Source organism: Gouania willdenowi, chromosome 19 (assembly GCF_900634775.1).
Source record: "Gouania willdenowi chromosome 19, fGouWil2.1, whole genome shotgun sequence".
In the NCBI taxonomy this organism is placed as follows: Eukaryota; Metazoa; Chordata; class Actinopteri; order Blenniiformes; family Gobiesocidae; genus Gouania; species Gouania willdenowi.
Window position 1 is genome coordinate 19,371,245 of NC_041062.1, and position 21,364 is coordinate 19,392,608.

Here is a 21,364-nt window from a genome sequence, read left to right on the forward strand (position 1 = left end):
CGAATCGAAACTCAAATTATTCTTTAAAAAATCAGAGATTTTTTTTTTTAGGCAAAATCGCCCAGCCCTAACGGGGCGGTTGAGTATGACTAGTTTGCCCACTGTGCATACTAATTATGATGTCAAACTTAGCATGAGTAGTACGTTAGTAAGTGATTTCAAACACAGCCAGGGAGACAGAGACAAACTGGTAGACGGCCAACCCACTTAATGAAGGGAGGCTGTCTCCACACTTTTACCCTTTCTTACCCTCTGTTGTGTAATAGACTAGAACAGTGGTTCTCAAACTTCTGCCCCCTTTTTCTTACTCCTGAATCCAAGTACCCCTTTTGTCCGACAACAGCATTTTGCTTATAGAAAACTATTTAAAAAGAACTATAGAGCATAATGATGGAATTAATGAGTGATAACACACATTTGAACAAATCTAATTTTGTAAAGAAGTGGAAATAAACAGTATTTAGTGCAGTGGCTCCATTTTGCATTTCGATATCAATAATTTCTGGCGACTCCAAGACATTTCTTTTTCCCTAAAATTATATTTTGATCACATTTCAGCACAGGTATATATATATATATATGTTATTTATGAAAGTATATTATTATTTCATTACATTTTCAGAAATTTTAGGCGACCCCATTTGAACTCTTGGCAACCCCACATGGGGTCCTGACCCCAAGGTTGATAAACACTGATTTTGATGGGATTGATTTCTATAGTTTTTTGGCTTTTTTTATTATTTAGACTGAAACTTTATTTGTTAATTGTGCCTATTGTGCCATCGCATACTCCCATTTGAGAAACACTGGATTAGAGAATAAACATGAATTATATATTGTTTAAGCTTTTATAAACATTAAAGATTGACTCAATTCAGTGCTGATTTCCACACAAACATGTGATCATTTCATTCTTCATTGCAAAAGGATCCCCCTGGAGCTTTGGTTGCTAAAGTTAGCTTAATTTCTCATTAAACGGCAGAATTTTAGGTGGTTCATGCAAACGTTATAAGATCTAAACCAGCAGCCAGAGACTGTAAACACGATGCTTCCTTGAAAGCGTGTTCCGGATGTAAGGATTGATGAAAAGTTTTGGGTGTTTCCACGAAACACATTTAGCAAACAATAGAATGCACTTGTCACCCATTCATAAATCAGGTTTGTTTGTTACGCGTGTCTCTGTACGTGTGTGCGTGTGTGTGTGTGTGTGCGTGCGTGTGTGTGTGTGTGTGTGTGTGTGTGTGTGGGGCTCAAATATCTCTGGTATTCAGGGACAGACAGAGCTGATACTTTCAACATGGCTGCAGCTTGATTCAAATGTGTGTGTGTGTGTGTTAGTTCGTCCTGTAACAAGGGATGAGCGTGTGTGTTGGCTTTAAATTCACAGCACTCTTGTTTTCCATCCCATTGATTTCCCTGTCAGGCCATCCTGTGTCATTATGTGGTGAAGATGGCCTTTGTTTATGTGACAGAGTAAAGAGACACTGTTTGTTCTCCTGCTTTAAGGTTTCATTATGTGCTGCTGTCAGAGGGAGTGTGTAGAAGATCGGGAAAGTGTGCGTTACATTGTTTGCATGTGAAATGCCGGCATGTGCTTTTGTTGATTTTGGCAGCTAATATGTGTGTGTGTGTGTGCGTGTGTGTGTGTGTGTCAGGGTCTATTCAGGATAGCAGCAGGGGCCTCCAAGTTAAAGAAGCTAAAGGCAGCGCTGGACTGTTCCACATCCCAACTGGAGGGGTTCTACTCAGACCCTCACGCTGTTGCAGGTACTGGACAAAATTAGCTGCAACATTTGAAGGAAATGAATTCATTAAAAACTGTTCTTATATCTAAATAAACCTTGTTCAGTATCAAATTCTTCTGCTCTATTTAGGAAATATTTTTAGATAAATTCTTATAATCTAGCCAAAACCAAGCACAGAGCAACAAGACACAAGGAAGTTCTACTGCATCAATAAAAAAAAGTGACGAGCTGAGTTGGTTTATGTTGTTCAGAATCAAAGGATGGTCACACCACATACTGTAGATGTTTGATTTAGATTATTAGTGAGGATTCAGGAGCCAAACAAGATATCAGTAAATTCAGAAAGTTCCCGAGATTTATGCTCTCACTTCTAGAATTTGTAACTTTTAAACTTTTTGACTTATATCTTTTATTTCCCATTAATTTCTATTGGAAATTTCAGCTTTTTCAACTTTTAACCCCTTCATTTCCAGTTATTCTTTAACAGATTTTGACCATTTAACCTTTATCATGTTCAGTTACTGCCTTTAACTTATTTCAACCTTTTTCAACTATTTCCACTATTTCAACACTTCAATGCTAAGCTAATGCTAGGTTAGTGTTAATGCTAGTGTTAGATTAATGCTAATGCCATTGCTAGGCTAATGCTAACTTTAGGTTAATGTTAATGCTAGGTTAATGCTATTACTTGTTTAATGTTAAAGCTAGGCTAACATTAGGTTAATGCTATTACTAGGTTAATGTTAACACTAGGCCAATGCTAACGTCAGGTTAATGCTATTACTAGGTTAATGTTAACACTAAGCCAATGCTAACGTTAGGTTAATGCTATTACTAGGTTAATGTTAAAGCTAGGCTAATGCTATTACTAGGTTAATGTTAACACTAGGCCAATGCTAACGTTAAGTTAATGCTATTACTAGGTTAATGTTAACACTAAGCCAATGCTAACATTAGGTTAATGCTATTAATAGGTTTATGTTAAAGTTAGGTTAATGCTAACGTTAGGTTAATGCTAACGTTAGGTTAATGCTATTACTAGGTTAATGTTAACACTAGGCCAATGCTAACGTTAAGTTAATGCTATTACTAGGTTCATGTCAACATTAGGCTAATGCTAACATTAGCTTAATGCTATTACTAGGTTAATGTTAACACTAGGCCAATGCTAACATTAGGTTAATGCTATTACTAGGTTAATGTTAACACTAGGCCAATGCTAACGTTAAGTTAATGCCATTGCTAGGCTAATGCTAACTTTAGGTTAATGTTAATGCTAGGTTAATGCTATTACTTGTTTAATGTTAAAGCTAGGCTAACATTAGGTTAATGCTATTACTAGGTTAATGTTAACACTAGGCCAATGCTAACGTCAGGTTAATGCTATTACTAGGTTAATGTTAACACTAAGCCAATGCTAACGTTAGGTTAATGCTATTACTAGGTTAATGTTAAAGCTAGGCTAATGCTAACATTAGGTTAATGCTATTACTAGGTTAATGTTAACACTAGGCCAATGCTAACGTTAAGTTAATGCTATTACTAGGTTAATGTTAACACTAAGCCAATGCTAACATTAGGTTAATGCTATTAATAGGTTTATGTTAAAGTTAGGTTAATGCTAACGTTAGGTTAATGCTAACGTTAGGTTAATGCTATTACTAGGTTAATGTTAACACTAGGCCAATGCTAACGTTAAGTTAATGCTATTACTAGGTTCATGTCAACACTAGGCTAATGCTAACGTTAGCTTAATACTATTACTAGGTTAATGTTAACACTAGGCCAATGCTAACGTTAGGTTTATGCTATTACTAGGTTAATGTTAACATTAGGCCAATGCTAACGTTAGGTTAATGCTATTACTAGGTTAATATCAACATTAGGCTAATGCTAACATTAGCTTAATGCTATTACTAGGTTAATGTTAACACTAGGCCAATGCTAACATTAGGTTAATGCTATTACTAGGTTAATGTTAACACTAGGCCAATGCTAACGTTAAGTTAATGCTATTACTAGGTTAATGTTAACACTAGGCTAATGCTAACGTTAGGTTAATGCTATTACTAGGTTAATGTTAACACTAGGCCAATGCTAACGTTAGGTTAATGCTATTACTAGGTTAATGTTAATGCTATTATATATTTACATTTCAGTTTTCTTCATTATACACGAAGGAAAAAAATCAAAGGTGACGTTATCCTTTAACTGCTGGTGTCTTTATAAAAATCAAATCCATTTGTTCCATTTTCTATCAAAATCCTCAGTGAGTCATATTTCTAACAAACATATTTTCTGTACAACATCTAACCATTGTTAAATAAATAATAATAAAATTCCCTCAAATGATGTAATTTTCCTCATATCTGCTTTCAGGAGCCCTGAAGTCCTACCTGAGGGAACTCCCTGAACCTCTAATGACCTACCAGCTTTATGATGATTGGATCCTGGCATCCAGGCAAGGCTCCTATGAATCACTCTCTACAGGACACTTGTCAAATCAGGCCCTTTGAAGCTCCCAATTTCGCCCGCAGGAGAAAGTGAAAATGACACCGAACACATTACTAATTGTTTAAATCAGCAACTAATTCAAATGTAGATATCTCAGTCCCTCAAATTATACACTTTTTTTTTTTTTTTCAGGGCTCACAGTTTTCCCAATGCCTATATCACATGATGGCAGTCATTGTGATCGGAAATTGTTAGAAGTACTTTTCCAAAATCCTACAATTTTGCTCATATTATTCCCCAAGGTTTCCCCAAATTGAATAAAATTTGGTCACAAATACAAGGACATTTTTCACTTCTTGCTTGGATATTGTCTGTGCTTTATATAATGTACTTTACACCATGGGTCACCAACCATTCTGAAACTGTGAGCTACTTCACAGGTACCATATAGTCCAAAGGGCTACCAGTTAGAAAAGCACTTCTTGAATACCAAATGTTCACACTTTCACTTTAATCAGAGGGATAGATAATAAGGAATGCTAGCAGTTACTTAAAAAGGTAGGAAATGTTTGTTCATGCAACACTTTATTTCTCCTAATTTATGTAATTGTTTTATTTTCACAACATTTCATAGACAATTATCATCTTCCTATTTTACTCGCCACTAACAAACAACTTTTAACTATCGTCTAACATGTGGCATTTGTAAAATGTAACAATTACGTTGTGTTTTACAAAAATTCTCCTTGCGATTTTTAAAATGTATCTTATAAATCATATTATATATAACATACCACAACTCATACACCAAATATGCAGCACTTAAAAACATTTGTCACATTTTTTCAGTGAAAATAAACATTTAGAGATGATTAATTTAATATTAAAACTTTATCATGCACACCTGTATTTAATAGGGGTGTCCCGATCCGATATTGATATCGGATATTGGTCCGATATTGATATCGGATATTGGTCCGATATCAGCCAGAAAACGAAAATTGGATTTTATCGGACTGCATCTAAAATCTCTTTTGTCCCCACCCTCAGTTGTTCCCAACATATACTGAAAGTAAAAAATAACTGAAGTGAACTTGAATTGTTGACTATTGTTCTCTGTTTGAGTAACATCACATGATCAAGCCTTTTATAACATTCCACGCTACAAAATAAGTAATAAAAGTATGTATGATTCGTGCTGATATCGTATCGGATCGATATTGGTATCGACCAATACTCAAGGTTGCAATATCGGTTTTGTATCGGAAGTAGAAAAGTAGTATCGGGACATCCCAAGTATTTAACTTTACTCAGTACCAACGACATCTCTCATATGTATTTATCTTTGTGAGTTTGAATCATGGAAGTAAATCAGATTATAGATGGAGCTCATTGGTGACTAGAGCTCCTGAGGGCCCCTCACATGGTACATGTGGGCTACTTGGTGCCCGCGGGCACCGTGTTGGTGACCCCTGCTTTACACACTATTATACGTGGAACTGCAAACGAGGGCACATAAATGATACAAAAGCTCATTTTACTGCTAATCTGTGGCCCACGTGAGATTAAACTGGTCCGTATTGGGCCCCTGAACTAAAATGAGTTTGACACCCCTGCTCTACAGCGTAACATGGCAGTAGATTGGATTGGTCCAGCTGAATGGTAAACAATGATGTCTGCGTTCACGTCTCTGTCGTGTTCTGTCATTGCAGCGTGTCAGACCCAGACAAGCGGCTCCAGGCTCTCTGGGTTGTGTGTGATAAACTACCAAAGAGCAACAAAACCAACCTGAGGTCAGAGCAACGTGCTTTATCCTCTGCTGCTCGTTGTGTTTTAGGAGAATACTCACACTTTTAACTTCTGCAGGTATCTGGTTAAGTTTTTATCCAAACTGACTCAGGACAGCGAGGCCAACAAGATGACGCCGAGCAACATCGCCATCGTCCTCGGGCCTAATCTGCTCTGGGCCAAGACTGAGGGGTAAGAGGTTTTTACTCTTCTTATGATAGCCTTATCTCAGAAAAATGTTCCAAAACATTTTTATGCCTTACTATTGCCTTTATTCTCAAAAGAAAATGCATGTATTTTTCCATTCTTATGCTTTAATATAGCCTTATCTCAGAAAAAAATCCTAATGTTTTTTCATTTTTATGCCTTATTAACCTCATCAAAAAAAAAACCCGAAATTTTTCTATTTTCAGTTTTTATAAAAAATAGAAAAGTTTACTTGATCTAAACTTCAGTTACAATTACATCTTCAATTATCCATGTTCAATTACAACTCAATTATGGTTACAGTGACTGGCATTTTTCCCAATTACAATTGAAATTACAATTATTATTTTTTCCCCTAAAATTCAATTACAATTGTGTTCTTAATTATTAAAGTTAACGTTATTTATTTTTTTGCCTTTGAAGTGTTTTCCACGTTTTTCTCATTTTTCATGCCTTACTGCATTTTCACCTCAGTTTAAGTGTGCTCATCATATTTAACTAGTTTTTTAGTTTTTATTTTGCCTTATCTCAGAAAAAAGTTTACATTTTTATGCTTTACTATAGCCTTATTTCAGAATTAAAATTTGTATTTTTTTTCCCATTGTCATGCCTTGGTACTGACGGTTTTTATAGGATTTCCATGAAAATTTCAAATACAAAATCAATTATCTAAACTCATTTCCAAATTAACTGATTACAGCAGCAACAGATTTTCCATTATAATTATGCCATAATTGTAATTAATTATCAATTACAAAATTATAACTGACCCCGACCCTGAATACAGGACATTTTCACTGATAAATCATATAGTTTGTTTTATATAGTGTTCCTTATAAGGACAAGTAGGATCTTATCTAATCTGTGGCCGTGTGTTTTGACTTTGTTCATCTAGGAGCTTAGCTGAGATGGCTGCAGCTACGTCTGTGCACGTGGTGGGCATCGTTGAGCCCATCATCCAGCACGCTGACTGGTTCTTTCCTGAGGGTAGGTTCAGGTTCACATTCAGCTGCAACTTGCTGAGTCACCACTGATGCTCTCATAAATGACTGCAGTGTTTATTCACCATCAGACAGTGATGGTTGATCTGAGGTCAGCCTGAAGGGTGAAAAACACACAACACACACATTCCTAGTAGGGCTGGATGATACGGACCAACATTTATATCCCGATATTTTCTCAAAGACAATTCTGGGTTAAATTAGCCACAGAGGCACATTTGTTAAAGGGGACATATCATGGTTTTAAATCCTTCCTTTTTACATATAAATCATACAGTTGTGGTCTATATAAAGAGGAACTGCAATGCTTGGGTCTGAATTCCTCATTATTATAGCTCCACCCCTTTTCTACCCCTTTTCTGATGCGCTTCTGAGAGCAACTCGTTTTGGTGCTGTCTCTTTAAATGCAAATGAGACACTCCATACCCCGCCCCCTCTTCAGGTGACACTCGGTTCAACTCCACCCTGCTCGGCCATTTTTGTAGTTTGATAGAAGAGATACGGCTCTGTAGCGGCGCATAAACTTTTTATTCAGAGGTTATTTACAAAATGTCAACAACAGAAGACTTGTCCATCCATCCTTACATGTTCCAGCCAGAGTCGGACCCGGCGGAGCGAGATGAAAATGAAGATGATGAACCTGCAGAACCCTAACAAGTGAGCTAGCACAAGCACCGAGCTAATGCTAGCGCCAAGCTAACGTCACAAAATGCATTTTAATACAGTCTTTTCAAAGACAAAAACGGCAAAATGAAATGACTAATGAAAACTTTAGACTTAAATTAAATCACGTAGGCCATATCATCAAGGATCTAAAACGAGCACACAGCGCTAACATATGAAGACGGTGCAACTGCTAATGCTAACAAAACAATGACAGGGACGTCTTATCATCACACTTTTTAGCGTTATTTACAGCTTACCGAAGTGCTCTGTTCGTCGTCTCCAAAGATAGAAGGAATTTAACCCTCAATCAGACAAAGTCTTTCGGCAAATCCTTCTTTATACTGGTGGAGGTTGCTGAAGCTGTCAACCTTGAAGTGCTTCACGCACACAAAAATGACCTTACCCACAGATGTGGGTACATTTCCGTAAAAAATAAAACTCAACCAGTCACTTTGAAAAGGTTCTGATGCTGGGAGACGGTGTAATGAAGCGTGTGGGTTACTACATCCAACAACCGAACATTTTGATTTATCCTCTCGTAACTTCAACATCCTTGAGCTTGGACTACAAAATAAAAGCGAGAAATAAAAATGGTGGATTGCTCAAAGTGTTGAAACTGGAGTTGATGTACTAATTTGGCAGTTCCGCTGCAAATACTGTGATGTAATAGTTCAAAAAACGTAATAGAGAATAGAAAAATCGAAAGAGATTGAAAAATATGAGCAAAACAGAATATAAAGATATCTACAGAGCACCTGAAGAGACTAATTTGATTTTTTCTGTACTTCTAAACACTCTAAATATACAACAAAATGCATTTAAGGGCTAAAAAAGTGGATTTAGCATGATATGTCCCCTTTAACAAATCGCAGCACAATATGTGCCCCTCTTGGCTTTTTCTCCTCTAAGGGACAGCACGTGTGAGTGAGTTCTGTAGTGTGGCTTGTTTTGGGGAAGGTCTGGGTTAGGACGCACTCGGTGATCATATCACTGTGCCTTTCATGTTGTTCTGAGAAATGGTGAAGGCAAGGCAACGCTAATGTATTTGTATAGCGCATTTCATACACAACTCGATGTGCTTTACATAATTAAAAAGTGCAACAGAAAACAGTTTATAGTTTAAAAATCAATAAATACATTAAAATCAACAGTAAACACATTAAATCAACAATAACATGATTAACAATCTGTCATATGCAGTAGAGAAAAACAAAACACTTTTTTTTTTCAGGAATTTTAATTTGATCTTTATTTTCTTTTATTTCTTTTTCAGTTCTTTTTTTTTTTAATTTCCTTTATTTTCTGAAAAAAGTTGTCGGAATAGATGACCGTAGCATTTTATTCAAAAAGAAGACATAATGAACTTGGTGGAATTTTTTAATTTGAGATTATCTGAGATAAACAAACCGCTTTTTGTTCTGCCATGATGAAATGGAAATCCTACATTTTCACTCTGTATATTTTACAAACTTTATTTTCTAAATATTTGTAATGATTGTATTTATATTTTTAAAATAAATGTCAATCTAACTCCATTGTTACTGATTCAATATTATTTTGATCTTATATAGATATTTAATAATTATTTAACAAGTGTGATATTTAAATAAATAAATTGTTTATTTTATTTTTGTTGTCATTTATTTATTTTTGAATCAGTTTTATTTCTATTTATTGTTTTATACTCATTTAGTGATGGAGCTCATTTGCATTGTTTTGGTTTTATTGTTTTTATGATCTCATGTGCAGCACGTTTTGTTGTTTAAATGTGCTGTATAAATAAAGTGGATTGGAAATAATAAAATCACATTATTTACAGTTATAAGCCCCCAATAAAGTAGATGGTGTAGAGCTGTCCGTGGTAGATCTTAAAGTGTGGTCAAAGTTTTCTCATGTATTTTTATTGACTCCCAATGTTGCTATGGTAGCTCCTTTGCTCTCGTCATGTGATGGAAATCAAAGTGTCAACATCTCCTCTTTTCCTGTCCCAGATGTGGACTTTAATGTGTCGGGGGCATTTGTGATGCCCTCGCCTGCTTCCAACCTCAATCACCTGGACTACGACTGCAGCACCATAGAAAGAAAGAGGCCTGGCAGCATGGTGGGACCAGAGAGCGACACCTCACGCAAAGACAAGTAATTACTCTGATTACTTTCTACACCTGAGTTAGCTACTATGTGTCTATGTCTATAATAATACCACAAACTCTTTCTATATCATTTTGCTTTTTCCAGTTACCTCCTTTGGTCTCCGTCTCTAATATTTCATACCAGGGTTGGGGTCAATTGTCATTGCAATCACGTAATTGATAGTTAATTACAATTATGGCGTAGTTATAATTGTAAATAAAAAATGTAAATTAGAAAAATGTATAAAAAAAAAATACAATCAAATTAATAATTAAATACCATTAAATTAAAAATAATTCTAATTAATAATTTTAAAGAACGGTTGCTGTCATAATCCTAATTAAATGTAAATTTGATGAAAATGGTCAATTATAATTTAATATAATATACTAATATAATGAACATCAATTTTATATAGCGCTTTTTTTTGGGAACTCAAAGTCGCTTTAAAAACAACAAAAAACAAACACAAAAACTGGGGAACCATGTTACAGTACTATGTACAGTTCTATGTTAACTACATATCGAGTTAACAATTATTAAAATACATTTCATATCAAACTTTCCCACATTTTACCATTTAAACATTTTTTAAGACTTATATTTTCATTGATTAGGAAGACTAACAAGGTAACCAATAGATCTGAAAGAAATTAGATGATATATATGTTTTTAGTGTATTTTACAGCTGATTTAGGACTCGATATCATAAGAGATGCTAGCAGAAAGCTAACACAAGAGGAAGATTAACTTTTATTAAGTTATTTATTTTAGGCTCAGTAATTGTGATTAATTGTAATTGAACTTTAGTAATTGAGAACGTAATTGTAATTGACTTTCTGAAAATAAGAAACAATAATTGCAAGTTAATTCTAATTGGAAAAAATGCTGGTAACTGTAATGGTAATTTAATTGTAATTGAACATGGATAATTGAAAATGTAATTGATCCCAACCCTGTTTCATGCTAATTGTTGACTTGTATGTAATTATTTTCTAATATATATAACTTTTCTCTTGGGTACTAATGATTCTGCTCTAATTGGTGACTTTCTTATCCAATCTGTCCCTCACCTTCCCTCTTTGCTCCCCCTGTGCAGCAGCAACCCTAACAAGCACTTGGAACACAACCTCCGTAAAGGCAGTAACACCTTAGGTAGAAAACAGCACAACTCACCTGCCTTCCAGCCTCCTTTACCCCCCCTGGAGGCTCAGGTGGAGCACCAGACTCCACCGGGGGGGTCAGGGTTTGACAGTGCCCAGCATAGCTTGGCTCAGAGTCTGGCTGCTCTGGCAGCAGCTCAGCAGCTTCTGTCCCAGCACACAGAGGAGCTTAGGTAAGAGCTGCTGCACCGCATCCCTGCTGCTGCTGCTGCTTCATGAGTTACACACAGACCTGCATGATCAGGACCAAGGGGGGTCAACAACTTCAAAAAAGACCAGGGGCCTCATTTATAAAACATTGAGTTGAATCTACACTAAGGGGCGGATTCACAAAGATCTGAAATAAAGGGTGGTAATTCAGTTGCTTCCCTAAATCCTTTAGTGACGCAGTTTCCTCACCTGCTGCATGGAATTCACTGAGATTCATTAGTGCATGAGCAGAACTGGTGTAGACCGACCCTTTTTAAATGAGCGTTTTGCTCGTTTAATGTGGAGACGTCAGTGCGCACAATCACACTGACATTTGAGGAAGTTAAATTTGAGGCAGATGGACTTAATCCGTGTATCATTCGTTTGTTTTTCATTATGTGACAAAAACATGAAAAACAAAAAAAAAACACTCATTTGGTAGGTGGTTTCCAAAACCAAAATGAAAGAACGGAAAACGGCTTGTTTTTTTTATTTCAAGCTCTTTTACTTCGCTACGGAAAACAAGCACCTTTATTCGTTTTCTCCATTACCGATTTGCCAAAGTCCGTGACCCGGAAGTGAACTGTTACACATTCCGAGATATCATTAGCTCTGCAACACTTAGGATTCTCTAAATCCTCTGAAATGTCTGTGAGGAGGTTCTGTGCCCAACACCAGATAAAGCGAAAAGGACACGTTTCGGATGCGCAGTTGGAAGCAGCGATCTGTCGTTAGCATAGCCATTAGCGTTGGATGAGCTTTCACTTCCGGGTCACGTACTTTGGCCAATCGTAATGGAGAAAACGAATAAAGGTGTTCGTTTTCCGTTTTTTGTTTTCTGTACCAAAGCAAAAGACCTTGAATTTGAAAAATTTACATGTTTTTGTTACATAATGAAAAACAAATGAACGAATGATACACGGATTGGTCTTCTCTGTCTGCTGCACAAACATTTAATAATGTAGAAATAAGGAATAAATTGGTCATCCACCCAAATGGAGTTTACGGTTCTAATCCCAGTCTTTGTCATTGTGTCCTTTGGCCACACATTGAATCCACTTTGCAGCAGATGAATTTGAACATTCAATCAGAATGTCTGGACAGCTGTGGCCATAGATTTAGTTGATCCCCCCCAATATAACAGTGTTGTGAGATAAAACTAGTTTCTTTACACCCCCTGTGTTGGACAAACTTTAGAAGCCTAAACTAAGAAGCTGGATTTCGTCTTATTGTGCAAACTTCCTAAATTTAATCGGTTTGTCCTGTACTAGTTAACTTCTTACGGGGCTAAATCACCATGGTAACTTAGGCTGAACACCTTACCTGGTTAGGAGTAGGTTTAAGGACTTGATAAGATTCAAGCCAGCATAAAGCTCCGCCTTCTGACCAATCAGTTCTTTTGGAAAACGAGCTGCCCAATAAAAAGAGGATCATTGTGTGAACATGTCGCTGTGTGGATCTGATGTGACGCTCACAGGAGAGAGAATATTTAGACATTGATGCAATCCTTTCATTTACCGATGACGTCCTGTAGGAAACATAGACTTTAATCTTATTGACTGACCTACATCAGCTGATAAAACCTGTGTGTTGGGCGCTTTCAGACCGATAAATAAATGCATCCATTCATTCATTCATGTACAGTATTCTGTGGTGACGCTGAGAGCCTGTAAAATAATCCAGGCTATTTAAAATGCAAATATATTATTCCACCTTATGATGTATGCTGAGCTGTATGAACGCAGCATCAGTGCCACAGACAAGGTCTGTGTCTTAATAATGTAAAACTGATCAAAGTGTCTGTATTCTCCCATGAATTATTATTGTATAATCTCACTAATTTAAGCATTAACAATCATTAATTCGAGGCCTGCATTCCTTCTTTTCTGCTTTTGCTGCAACAGTGTTGTTTGTGGTCTGAATGATTGATTTTAAGTCTTCATGTTATTATTTGTTTTATTTAAAAAAAAAAAAAAATTGGCACAGACAACACAAAGACAGAGACAATTACAGAAAAGAAGAAAGAAAGAAAATGCTGACAGGTTACCATAAACACTATTTCCAAATCTTACACATACTGTAAGTGTGGGTGTGATTTTATATATATATATATATTATAATAATTATAGTAATAGCATTGTGCTTGTCTTTACACAGTTTCTGTCATATGTTTATTCAGCTTCGTAGTACAGGCATTGATTGATGCGTTTAAATCAAACGCATGTTTCCTCAAAGACCTTTTGAGGAACTTTTTGTTCCGTCAGTTCAACCTGTTGTTTTTCCAGGTAAACCACAAGATTTATTTGATAAGCATCAATTGCTGGAGTCAGCCCACAAAGGGTTGACAACAATTGGCCTTTGTCACTAAAAACTGGCCCAAAGTGGGAAGTCTGGCCCTTTGACCCTGTTGGGCTAAAACTGAAGGATGGCTTTGATGAACAGAGATCAGAAGCACAGATTAAATCAATGATATGAAGCATGGGACATTAAAGAGTTACTTTGAAATGAAAACACTTAAAAAAATGACTAACCTCTGAGTGATGCATGCAGTGGAACACTTTACACATCTTGCCACCTCGAAAACTTGTGTTTGTTTATTTTGTCTCCTTTAAAGTAACCCAAAGCTACGAGACTGCACATCCACACCCGTGCTTCAGAGGAACGGCTCAGCAGGAGGAGGAAGCCAGGCTGCAGGTCAGAACAGCACCGGAACACCCGGGCCTGGATCAATAGGGCCGAGTCCTCACACCCTGCGCAGAGGTACGTGCACTGTTGATAGAAACTATACACTTCATCCAATCCCATGATTCTTAGAGTATGAGAGCAACTGCTGATCATGTTTTATTTCATCCTTACTGACCGCCGGAGGCGGTGCTTAAAGCACCGGCTGTTCCATCTCGCGCATGGGCAGGTCAAGTAATTATGTCAACAAAGTCACCTGTGACCCCTGGATGACCTGGAGAGTCTATATCTACTAACCCTGTTGCAGGACCATTCCACCTTCAGGTTCAGGTTCAGCTTCAGGTGACTTTATTAATACCCGTAGGTAGATTTGTTTTGCAGTGAAAAACAGGATGGCATCTACATTGATATTAAAACAACAGACCACAAAGCACTGACAAAAACAGACAATTCACAACACGACATCCTACCGAAGGACCAGGACCGAAGGAAAGAGGGGCAACTGAGCAATTAAAAGATCATTACAGCATCACAGTAAAAGACAGTAAAAGGATAAAACTACTATAATTATCTAAAACTATAACTTACTAAAGAACAGCTGCGGCTGGAACAAAGCTGTCCCTGTAGCGCTTTGTTCTGCTCTTTGGGACCCTGAACCTCCGACCGGATGGAAGGAGCTGGAACTCTGCCGACAGAGGGTGGGAGGTATCTGCCTTAATTGAGCGGGCGATTCGCTGTAACTGAGGCTCACCAATGATTCTACTGGACCATTTCACTAACTGGCCCAGTCTGTTTGTGTTCTTCAGAGGTAACCCACCAAACCATGACACCAGACAAAAATATAAAACTGATTCAATAAAAGCACGGTAAAAAAGGGTCATCATAGTTTTGTCCACGTGGAGGTAGGACAGCTTCCTTAAGCAGTGAAGACGCTGGTGTGGCCCCTTTTACACACAGCTTCACAGTTCTCCTCAAAGTTCAGTTATCAATGATTGTATTTATTGGAATTGAACACATTCAACATTGACTCCCTTGATGGTCGTGATGTCATGGTTGATCCTTGTCAGTCCTCTAAAATCAATAATCATATCTTTGGTTTTTACAGTGTTAACTTCCAGATATGATTCATTGCATCATTTGATAAAATCATCAGTTATAGGACCATGGCTGCTCTCATTGCCCTGGAGGAGACTAACCACCACTGTATCAGTACTCTGACACATATTTGTGTAGAGAATAAAAGCAGAGGTGACAGCACACACCCCTGTGGAGATCCAGTGGAAGAGCACACTGTGTTTGATAAAAAACCAGTTCACTCTGACGCTCTGTGTTCTGTTTGTTCAGAAGTCTCAAATCCAGTCCACAAGATTATTACTTAAGTTAAAATGATCCAACAGCCGGCGGATTAAAATGTGTGGTTGAATCGTGTTAAAAGCAGATGAGAAATCAATAAATAAAAGTTGGGCATTTAGGAGGAGGGTGAGCTGTCCACGGCAGCATCCTGTACTCTGTTTGGTGACGCTGGCGGGAATGGGCAGGATGAGATTGCCTCTCATGTCTTTTCAGAGGGTTCTAGTAGGACCTCCTCTGTAGGCTCAGTGTCCAGCCTTGGCACTGTGCAGCCATGGCCTTGGCACGCCTTGTGTTGGATGAAGCTCCAGTCCCTACCCGAACGGCAAATGCTTTTTTCAGGCAGGCCCCCAACCCCTTGGCCTTTGTGGTAACCTACCTCCCTCTGACCCCTACATTGCTGAGCTCCGCTGATGCTGGCTCGACTCGAGGGTTCTCTCCCATCAAACAAGCGACAGCCACCATGCATGATGCTGGCAGCTACGGCTTAGATCAACTAGCTCCAGTTGATCTTGCCATTGCAGCACTGATAGTGTCGCCAGATGAGGCGGTGAGACCAGATGCATGCTTCCCCCTACCTCAGTGCAGATTGACTAATGATCTTTTGACTCACAGTTATAACATCGCTGCCCCTATGGGATGTCTAGGTAATTCCCTGTCACACCTGGTACTGGCTTTGTCACGTACCTTGCATGATTCCGCGTTGGAGCCTGCAGCCCAGTCCATCAGCGATGCCTCATTGCAGACATTGTTGTTATAATTACTCGACCTGTGCATGTGCGAGATGGAACATCCAGTGCTTTAAGCACCTCCTCTGGCGGTCATCGAGGATTCATACAACCGTTTTATCCGCTTGGAATCACATCGATTAACTAAAGCCTTCTCTAGTGGTCTGCACTGTAACAGTAAAGTCAGCAAGTTGAAGTTCTAACAAGTTTTAAAGATGTCTTTAATATTAGCATGTGAACTATCGCTAGAATTAGTAACACTATCACTATCGCCGATATATTATACCCAATAAAAAGTCATTATCATCATGATCTATGAAAATATGACAATACATGACAAATCAGAGTTGTGTTCTTTTATTTTCACCTATGCCATGCCTAACAAAATGGAAAAAACTACCATGGGTGGAAACTTGGTCTTTGGTCTAATCATTTCTGGGGCATTTGAGGCTTCCCTGGTGAAGGGAACAAAAAATGGCATTTTCCGATTGGGTAAAAATGATCACCTGACTACAATGTTTTTATCACCATGTGAATTTTCTTGAAAATCTGCTTTTTGTGATATTTATTTACAATTACTGGAATAAATAAAAATAGCATGGAAATTTCCAGACCATTTTTACATATTTTATTCCTCAGATGAAATCAGTACATACAGGGTAGTAATAACAGGTCACTATCACTATTGACAAGTGAAAAACACCCAAACGTGTGCGTGTAGGGGAACATCCACACCTTCTAAACATCAGAGAAGATGCTGAACACATATTTTAAAGAATCTTTTTTTGTAAATAAGTGGAAAGAAACAGTATTTAGTGCCTCCTGAATCTATAGTTTTTCTCATATCTTGTATTTCCACTTCATCTCCTAATCAAGATCATTTTCATCATCATTATTATGATTATAATTTTTATACAATACAAAATCTCATATTTTTAATGATTTCTTTGTTAATTTTCCACTTTCTCTCTCTCAAGTTGCCCCTGTAGTGCCATCACGTACATTTATTTAATATATTTCATTTATGTATTTATTTAGCACACATTAAAGAAAAAACAAGGAGGGACTGAAGCCCAAAGGGCTCGTATAAGAGCTCCACCCCTTTCAATAAACACAAATTAACTAATAAACTAAGAAATATAAACAAACTACACAAAAATTAATATCAAAAGACAAATGAAAATATTGAACAAAATGTTAATTGAAGAACAAATAGGAAATACAAACTTGACTTAATTTAGTAATAATAATTATTATTATTCTTTTAAATAATAAACTAATAATTTAGTTTACTTAAGTACGTGTACCCCCATTTGAGAAACGCTGTTCTAGGAGGGGCATACAGTATATACTGTACCTTCCTATGTCAACAATATGAAATCAAATGATGAATCTGCTTGTGTGTTTTCAAAATAAAGTGCCCTTTGTGTTTTATTTTGAATGTTTAATAGAGGTCCACCTGCTGGTGACAGGTTTTAACAGAATATTTATGGTTGTGTTTCAGTGTCAAAGAAACAGGCTCCTCCCCCTCCCAAACCTACAAACCCTCCTCCCAGTCAGCCATCAGCCAGCGCCCCCTCCTCACAGACACTCAGTCCCTCCCCAAGACCACTCTCCAGTCACTCGCCCACCTCCCCCACCTCCCCACCTCTACAGCCCACGCACCGACGCCACTCCAGCAATCAGACGCCCATCCAGGCCCCCAGCCACCCACCCCCAGAGCCTCCCACACATGCCTCCTCACACCCGGGGGAGCAGAAGAGTGCCGACCCCTCCCCACCCGGCACGCCCAGCCCTCCGGACACGCCCCCGCCCTCCACTGGCAGCCACGATGTAGCCCCTCCTCTTTCCCTGCCTTCTTTTCAGTCTGGTTCTCTGCCCAGACCACGACCCGTCCCCAAGCCTCGGAACCGTCCCAGTATCCCCCCCCCTCCACAGCCCAGCACCAGTGAGACCAATGGGATCTCCGCTGCTGCTTACAGGACAATGGGTGAGTACTGGTTCTGTATGAGTGTTGATGGTTCCTGTGCTGGATGATGAAGTGACTAAGCCCTGCATTGTAATCGCTCCACAGATGAAAGAAACACACTCAGGTTTGTTCATCACTTTTTCAGCAGCACTACTTTCATTTTTCATTTGCTTTTACATTCCTCATTATTTTGAGCCTGTTGCCCTTTAGCAAACATTTCTCCTCACCATGATGTCCACGTTTAGAAGTGACGAACATCAATGGATGAAGGTGTTTTGTTTCCTCGCTTTGTTTAGTGTCAGTCTGACATCACAGTTGTTCTCATCAGTGACTGAATTCACTCGTCATCTCATTTTGGAGCTAATTAATCATTTTAAAGCCTGAGTGTGAGTCAGCTCAGTGGTTCACAACCTTTTCAGCCTACGACCCCCAAATGAAAGGTGCCAGAGACCGGGGACACCTACTGTACCTGAAGGTGGTTGAACGTATTTGTGCCTCAATATATAATCATCTTAAAATGTAAATCTGTGTTTTAATCAGAGAAAAAAATGTGTTAAGAGTAACAAAAAATGGTGGAAAAGGTGGTGAAATTGGATTTTAAAAACCACAGAAATTGGTCAAAAGATGAATTAAAGTGGCCAAAAACAGACAGAAAAGGTGGTAAAAAATGACATTTAAAAAGTAGAAACAATTTGTTTAAACTGGCAAATTGTGAATGTGGTTAAATTGACGAAAATAAGTATGAAATATGGTGAAAAGAGGATAAAAGTGACAATAATAAGTCAACATATGCAACATTATGTGGGAAAAGTGGTGGAAAGGGTTTAGAAGTGCTGATGTTGTCTTGAGAGTGGAAAATGTGCCAAGTAATGCATTAAATATGACAAAAAAAAGTGATGAAAATAAGTAAAAAAATATGGTTTGGTTGAGTTACAGAAAAGGGGTAAAAATATTTAAAAATGGGCTAGAATTGTTCAAAATCTATTTTGTTTCTTACAAACATCTGGAGACCCCCTCCCACTGCCTCACAACCCCAAATGGGGCCCTGACCCCAATGTTGAGAACCCCTTCATTAGCAAACAGAGTCAAAGCACATCTGCATCATCCAACAACCAACCAAAGCTCATTCTGAATTTCCAACTGTTTTTCTCGGCAATCAATCACTGCTGCATATTTGACCATCCGTGGCTCTGCTGGGTTTATTTCTGCTCTGTGCACACAGCGCCCCCTGCTGTTCACACACTCACATCAGCTTTGACAATGATTGAGCTCCGAAGAAGGTTGATATGTTGCAAAATGGCAGAACGTGCAGAAAAAATCCACATACAATGAAAGTGAAATGATTTCATGTCACAAATGATGGGAAAATGACAGCGGCAAACTTATAATCCAAGTTTTTTTTTGTTTGTTATTTGTGCCAGTTATGGTTTTCAACCACAACTTTGTGGTTCTAACTTCTCCACTCTGTTGCTACAGCTGCTCAAACTACTTTTCTCACGTGAATCGGCGCTGCTTGATTTTTTTTCAACACATTTTGCGAGACGTCTGTTGCAAAACAGATTTAGTTTGTGCATCTGTAGACGTTGTAACCTTAATAAAACTTTTTACATAATGAGTAATAAAAATAAAAAACATAGGAGTAAATCAGGGTTGGGGTCAGTTATAATTTTAGTTGTGTAATTAACAATTCATTACAATTATAGCGTAATTACAATTGTAATTATTAAAATCAGTTGCTGTCGTAATTGTGATTCAATTGTAATTGAATTCAGATACTTGACTTTGTAATTGCAATTGCCATGGAAATTCTCAATTGTAATTTAATGCAAAACTGGTGAACCATGTTACAGTTTTATGTACATATGTAGTTAACAATTATTAAAATATGTTTCATATCAAGCTTTCTCACATTTTACGATTTTACTATTATTTATTTTTTATTATTTTTATTTTGTTTAATTAAAAAAAATATATAATTATTTATTTTATTTTTTCTCACATTTTACTAATTTAAAATAATAAATAAATCTAGGGCTATAGTGACACAAAAAAGGCTCAGACGCCCACACCAAAAATATTTAAACCTATATTTTCATTGATTATGAAGCCTAACAAGGTAACTAATAGATAGGAAAGAAATTAGATGATAGATATTGGATGTTAGTGTATTTTACAGCTGATTTATAATAATATTATTATAAGAGATGCTAACAGAAAGCTAACACAAGAGGAAGGTTCACTTTTATTAGGTTATTTATTTAAGGCTCAGTAATTGTGATTAATTGTACTTGAACTTTATTAATTGAGAATATAATTGTAATTGTAAAGAATGCTGGTCACTGTAATTGTAATTGAACATGGGTAATTGAAAATGTAATTATAATTGAATTCAGCCCTGGAGTAAATGTTGTATTACAAGTTTGCAGCCGTCATTTTATTTGCGTAAATATCCGTCGACACACCTGTGAATATTTTCTTTGGGTTTAAATATAAAATCTACACCTTCGTGAAATTTATTTCACGTGTGTGTGTGAATTTTTATTTACAAGTTCACATTATATTCTACAAGCTCTCCCAGTCTGCTGCATATCTACCTCCATAGCTCTAGGTTCACACACTGAAGGTGTGAATTGTGTGTTTGTCTCTTTAAGTGTTGACGTTTTTGTTGCTTTGTTTCTGTGTTGATGTGCAGACCCCATGACGTCCTTTAAGGGCCCGAGTCGAGCTTTGGTTCCTGACCTTGCTGTTGAGCAGCAGACGGCCCATCTTCCTCCTCCTGCTCACTCCTCTTCCTCCTCCTCCTCCTCCTCTTCATCAGCGTCGCTGCTGCTCTCCAAAGACTGTGAGCTGGACTCTGAGAGCACCGTCCTATAAGGAGCATCTCATTATCTCCACCACACAGCTCTGTGTCCGCATCAAAAAGCCAAAGGTTCAATTCACACTTTTAATCTTTAAATTTAACTTTGCAATTATTATAGAAGATTTCATATTTTCACTTTCATCCTAAAAAAAAAACATGAAACACACAGTTTGAACTCCGTCTACCAAAATAACTAAATAGGTTTTATGATTGGCCTTTAAAAGGAAGTCATTGACACGAGGAAATCTGCCGACGTTTATTATTTTAAACAAACCTTGGTCGCATGTGAGTCACGTATTATTCAATAAAGATTCTAGAATGTGTAAATGTCACAAAATCCTCATTGGTTCCATTTAACCATAAAATGAAAAGGATACATTTTTAAAAATGCCCCCCTCCCCCCTCCCCCCATGACTTAACGGATCAAACACA

General features: G+C 37.6%; 1 protein-coding gene across 6 annotated transcripts in view; it reads left to right on the forward strand.

Moving 5' to 3' along the window:
- arhgap17a (Rho GTPase activating protein 17a) overlaps window positions 1-21,364 on the forward strand; it is a 67,758-nt gene extending 46,394 nt beyond the window's left edge. For 2 of the 6 annotated variants that reach the window (XM_028476408.1, XM_028476410.1), the window contains 10 exons: window positions 1,656-1,767; window positions 4,125-4,206; window positions 5,912-5,992; window positions 6,066-6,179; window positions 7,090-7,181; window positions 9,853-9,997; window positions 11,091-11,327; window positions 13,958-14,103; window positions 17,608-18,093; window positions 20,765-21,364. In XM_028476408.1, coding sequence (XP_028332209.1) covers window positions 1,656-1,767; window positions 4,125-4,206; window positions 5,912-5,992; window positions 6,066-6,179; window positions 7,090-7,181; window positions 9,853-9,997; window positions 11,091-11,327; window positions 13,958-14,103; window positions 17,608-18,093; window positions 20,765-20,946 — 1,677 coding nt within the window. In that variant the 3' untranslated portion in view covers window positions 20,947-21,364. Of the gene's footprint in view, window positions 1-1,655; window positions 1,768-4,124; window positions 4,207-5,911; window positions 5,993-6,065; window positions 6,180-7,089; window positions 7,182-9,852; window positions 9,998-11,090; window positions 11,328-13,957; window positions 14,104-17,607; window positions 18,094-18,177; window positions 18,197-20,764 lie in introns of all 6 variants that reach the window. The other 4 variants (XM_028476409.1, XM_028476412.1, XM_028476413.1 and 1 more) reach the window with 3 other exon arrangements.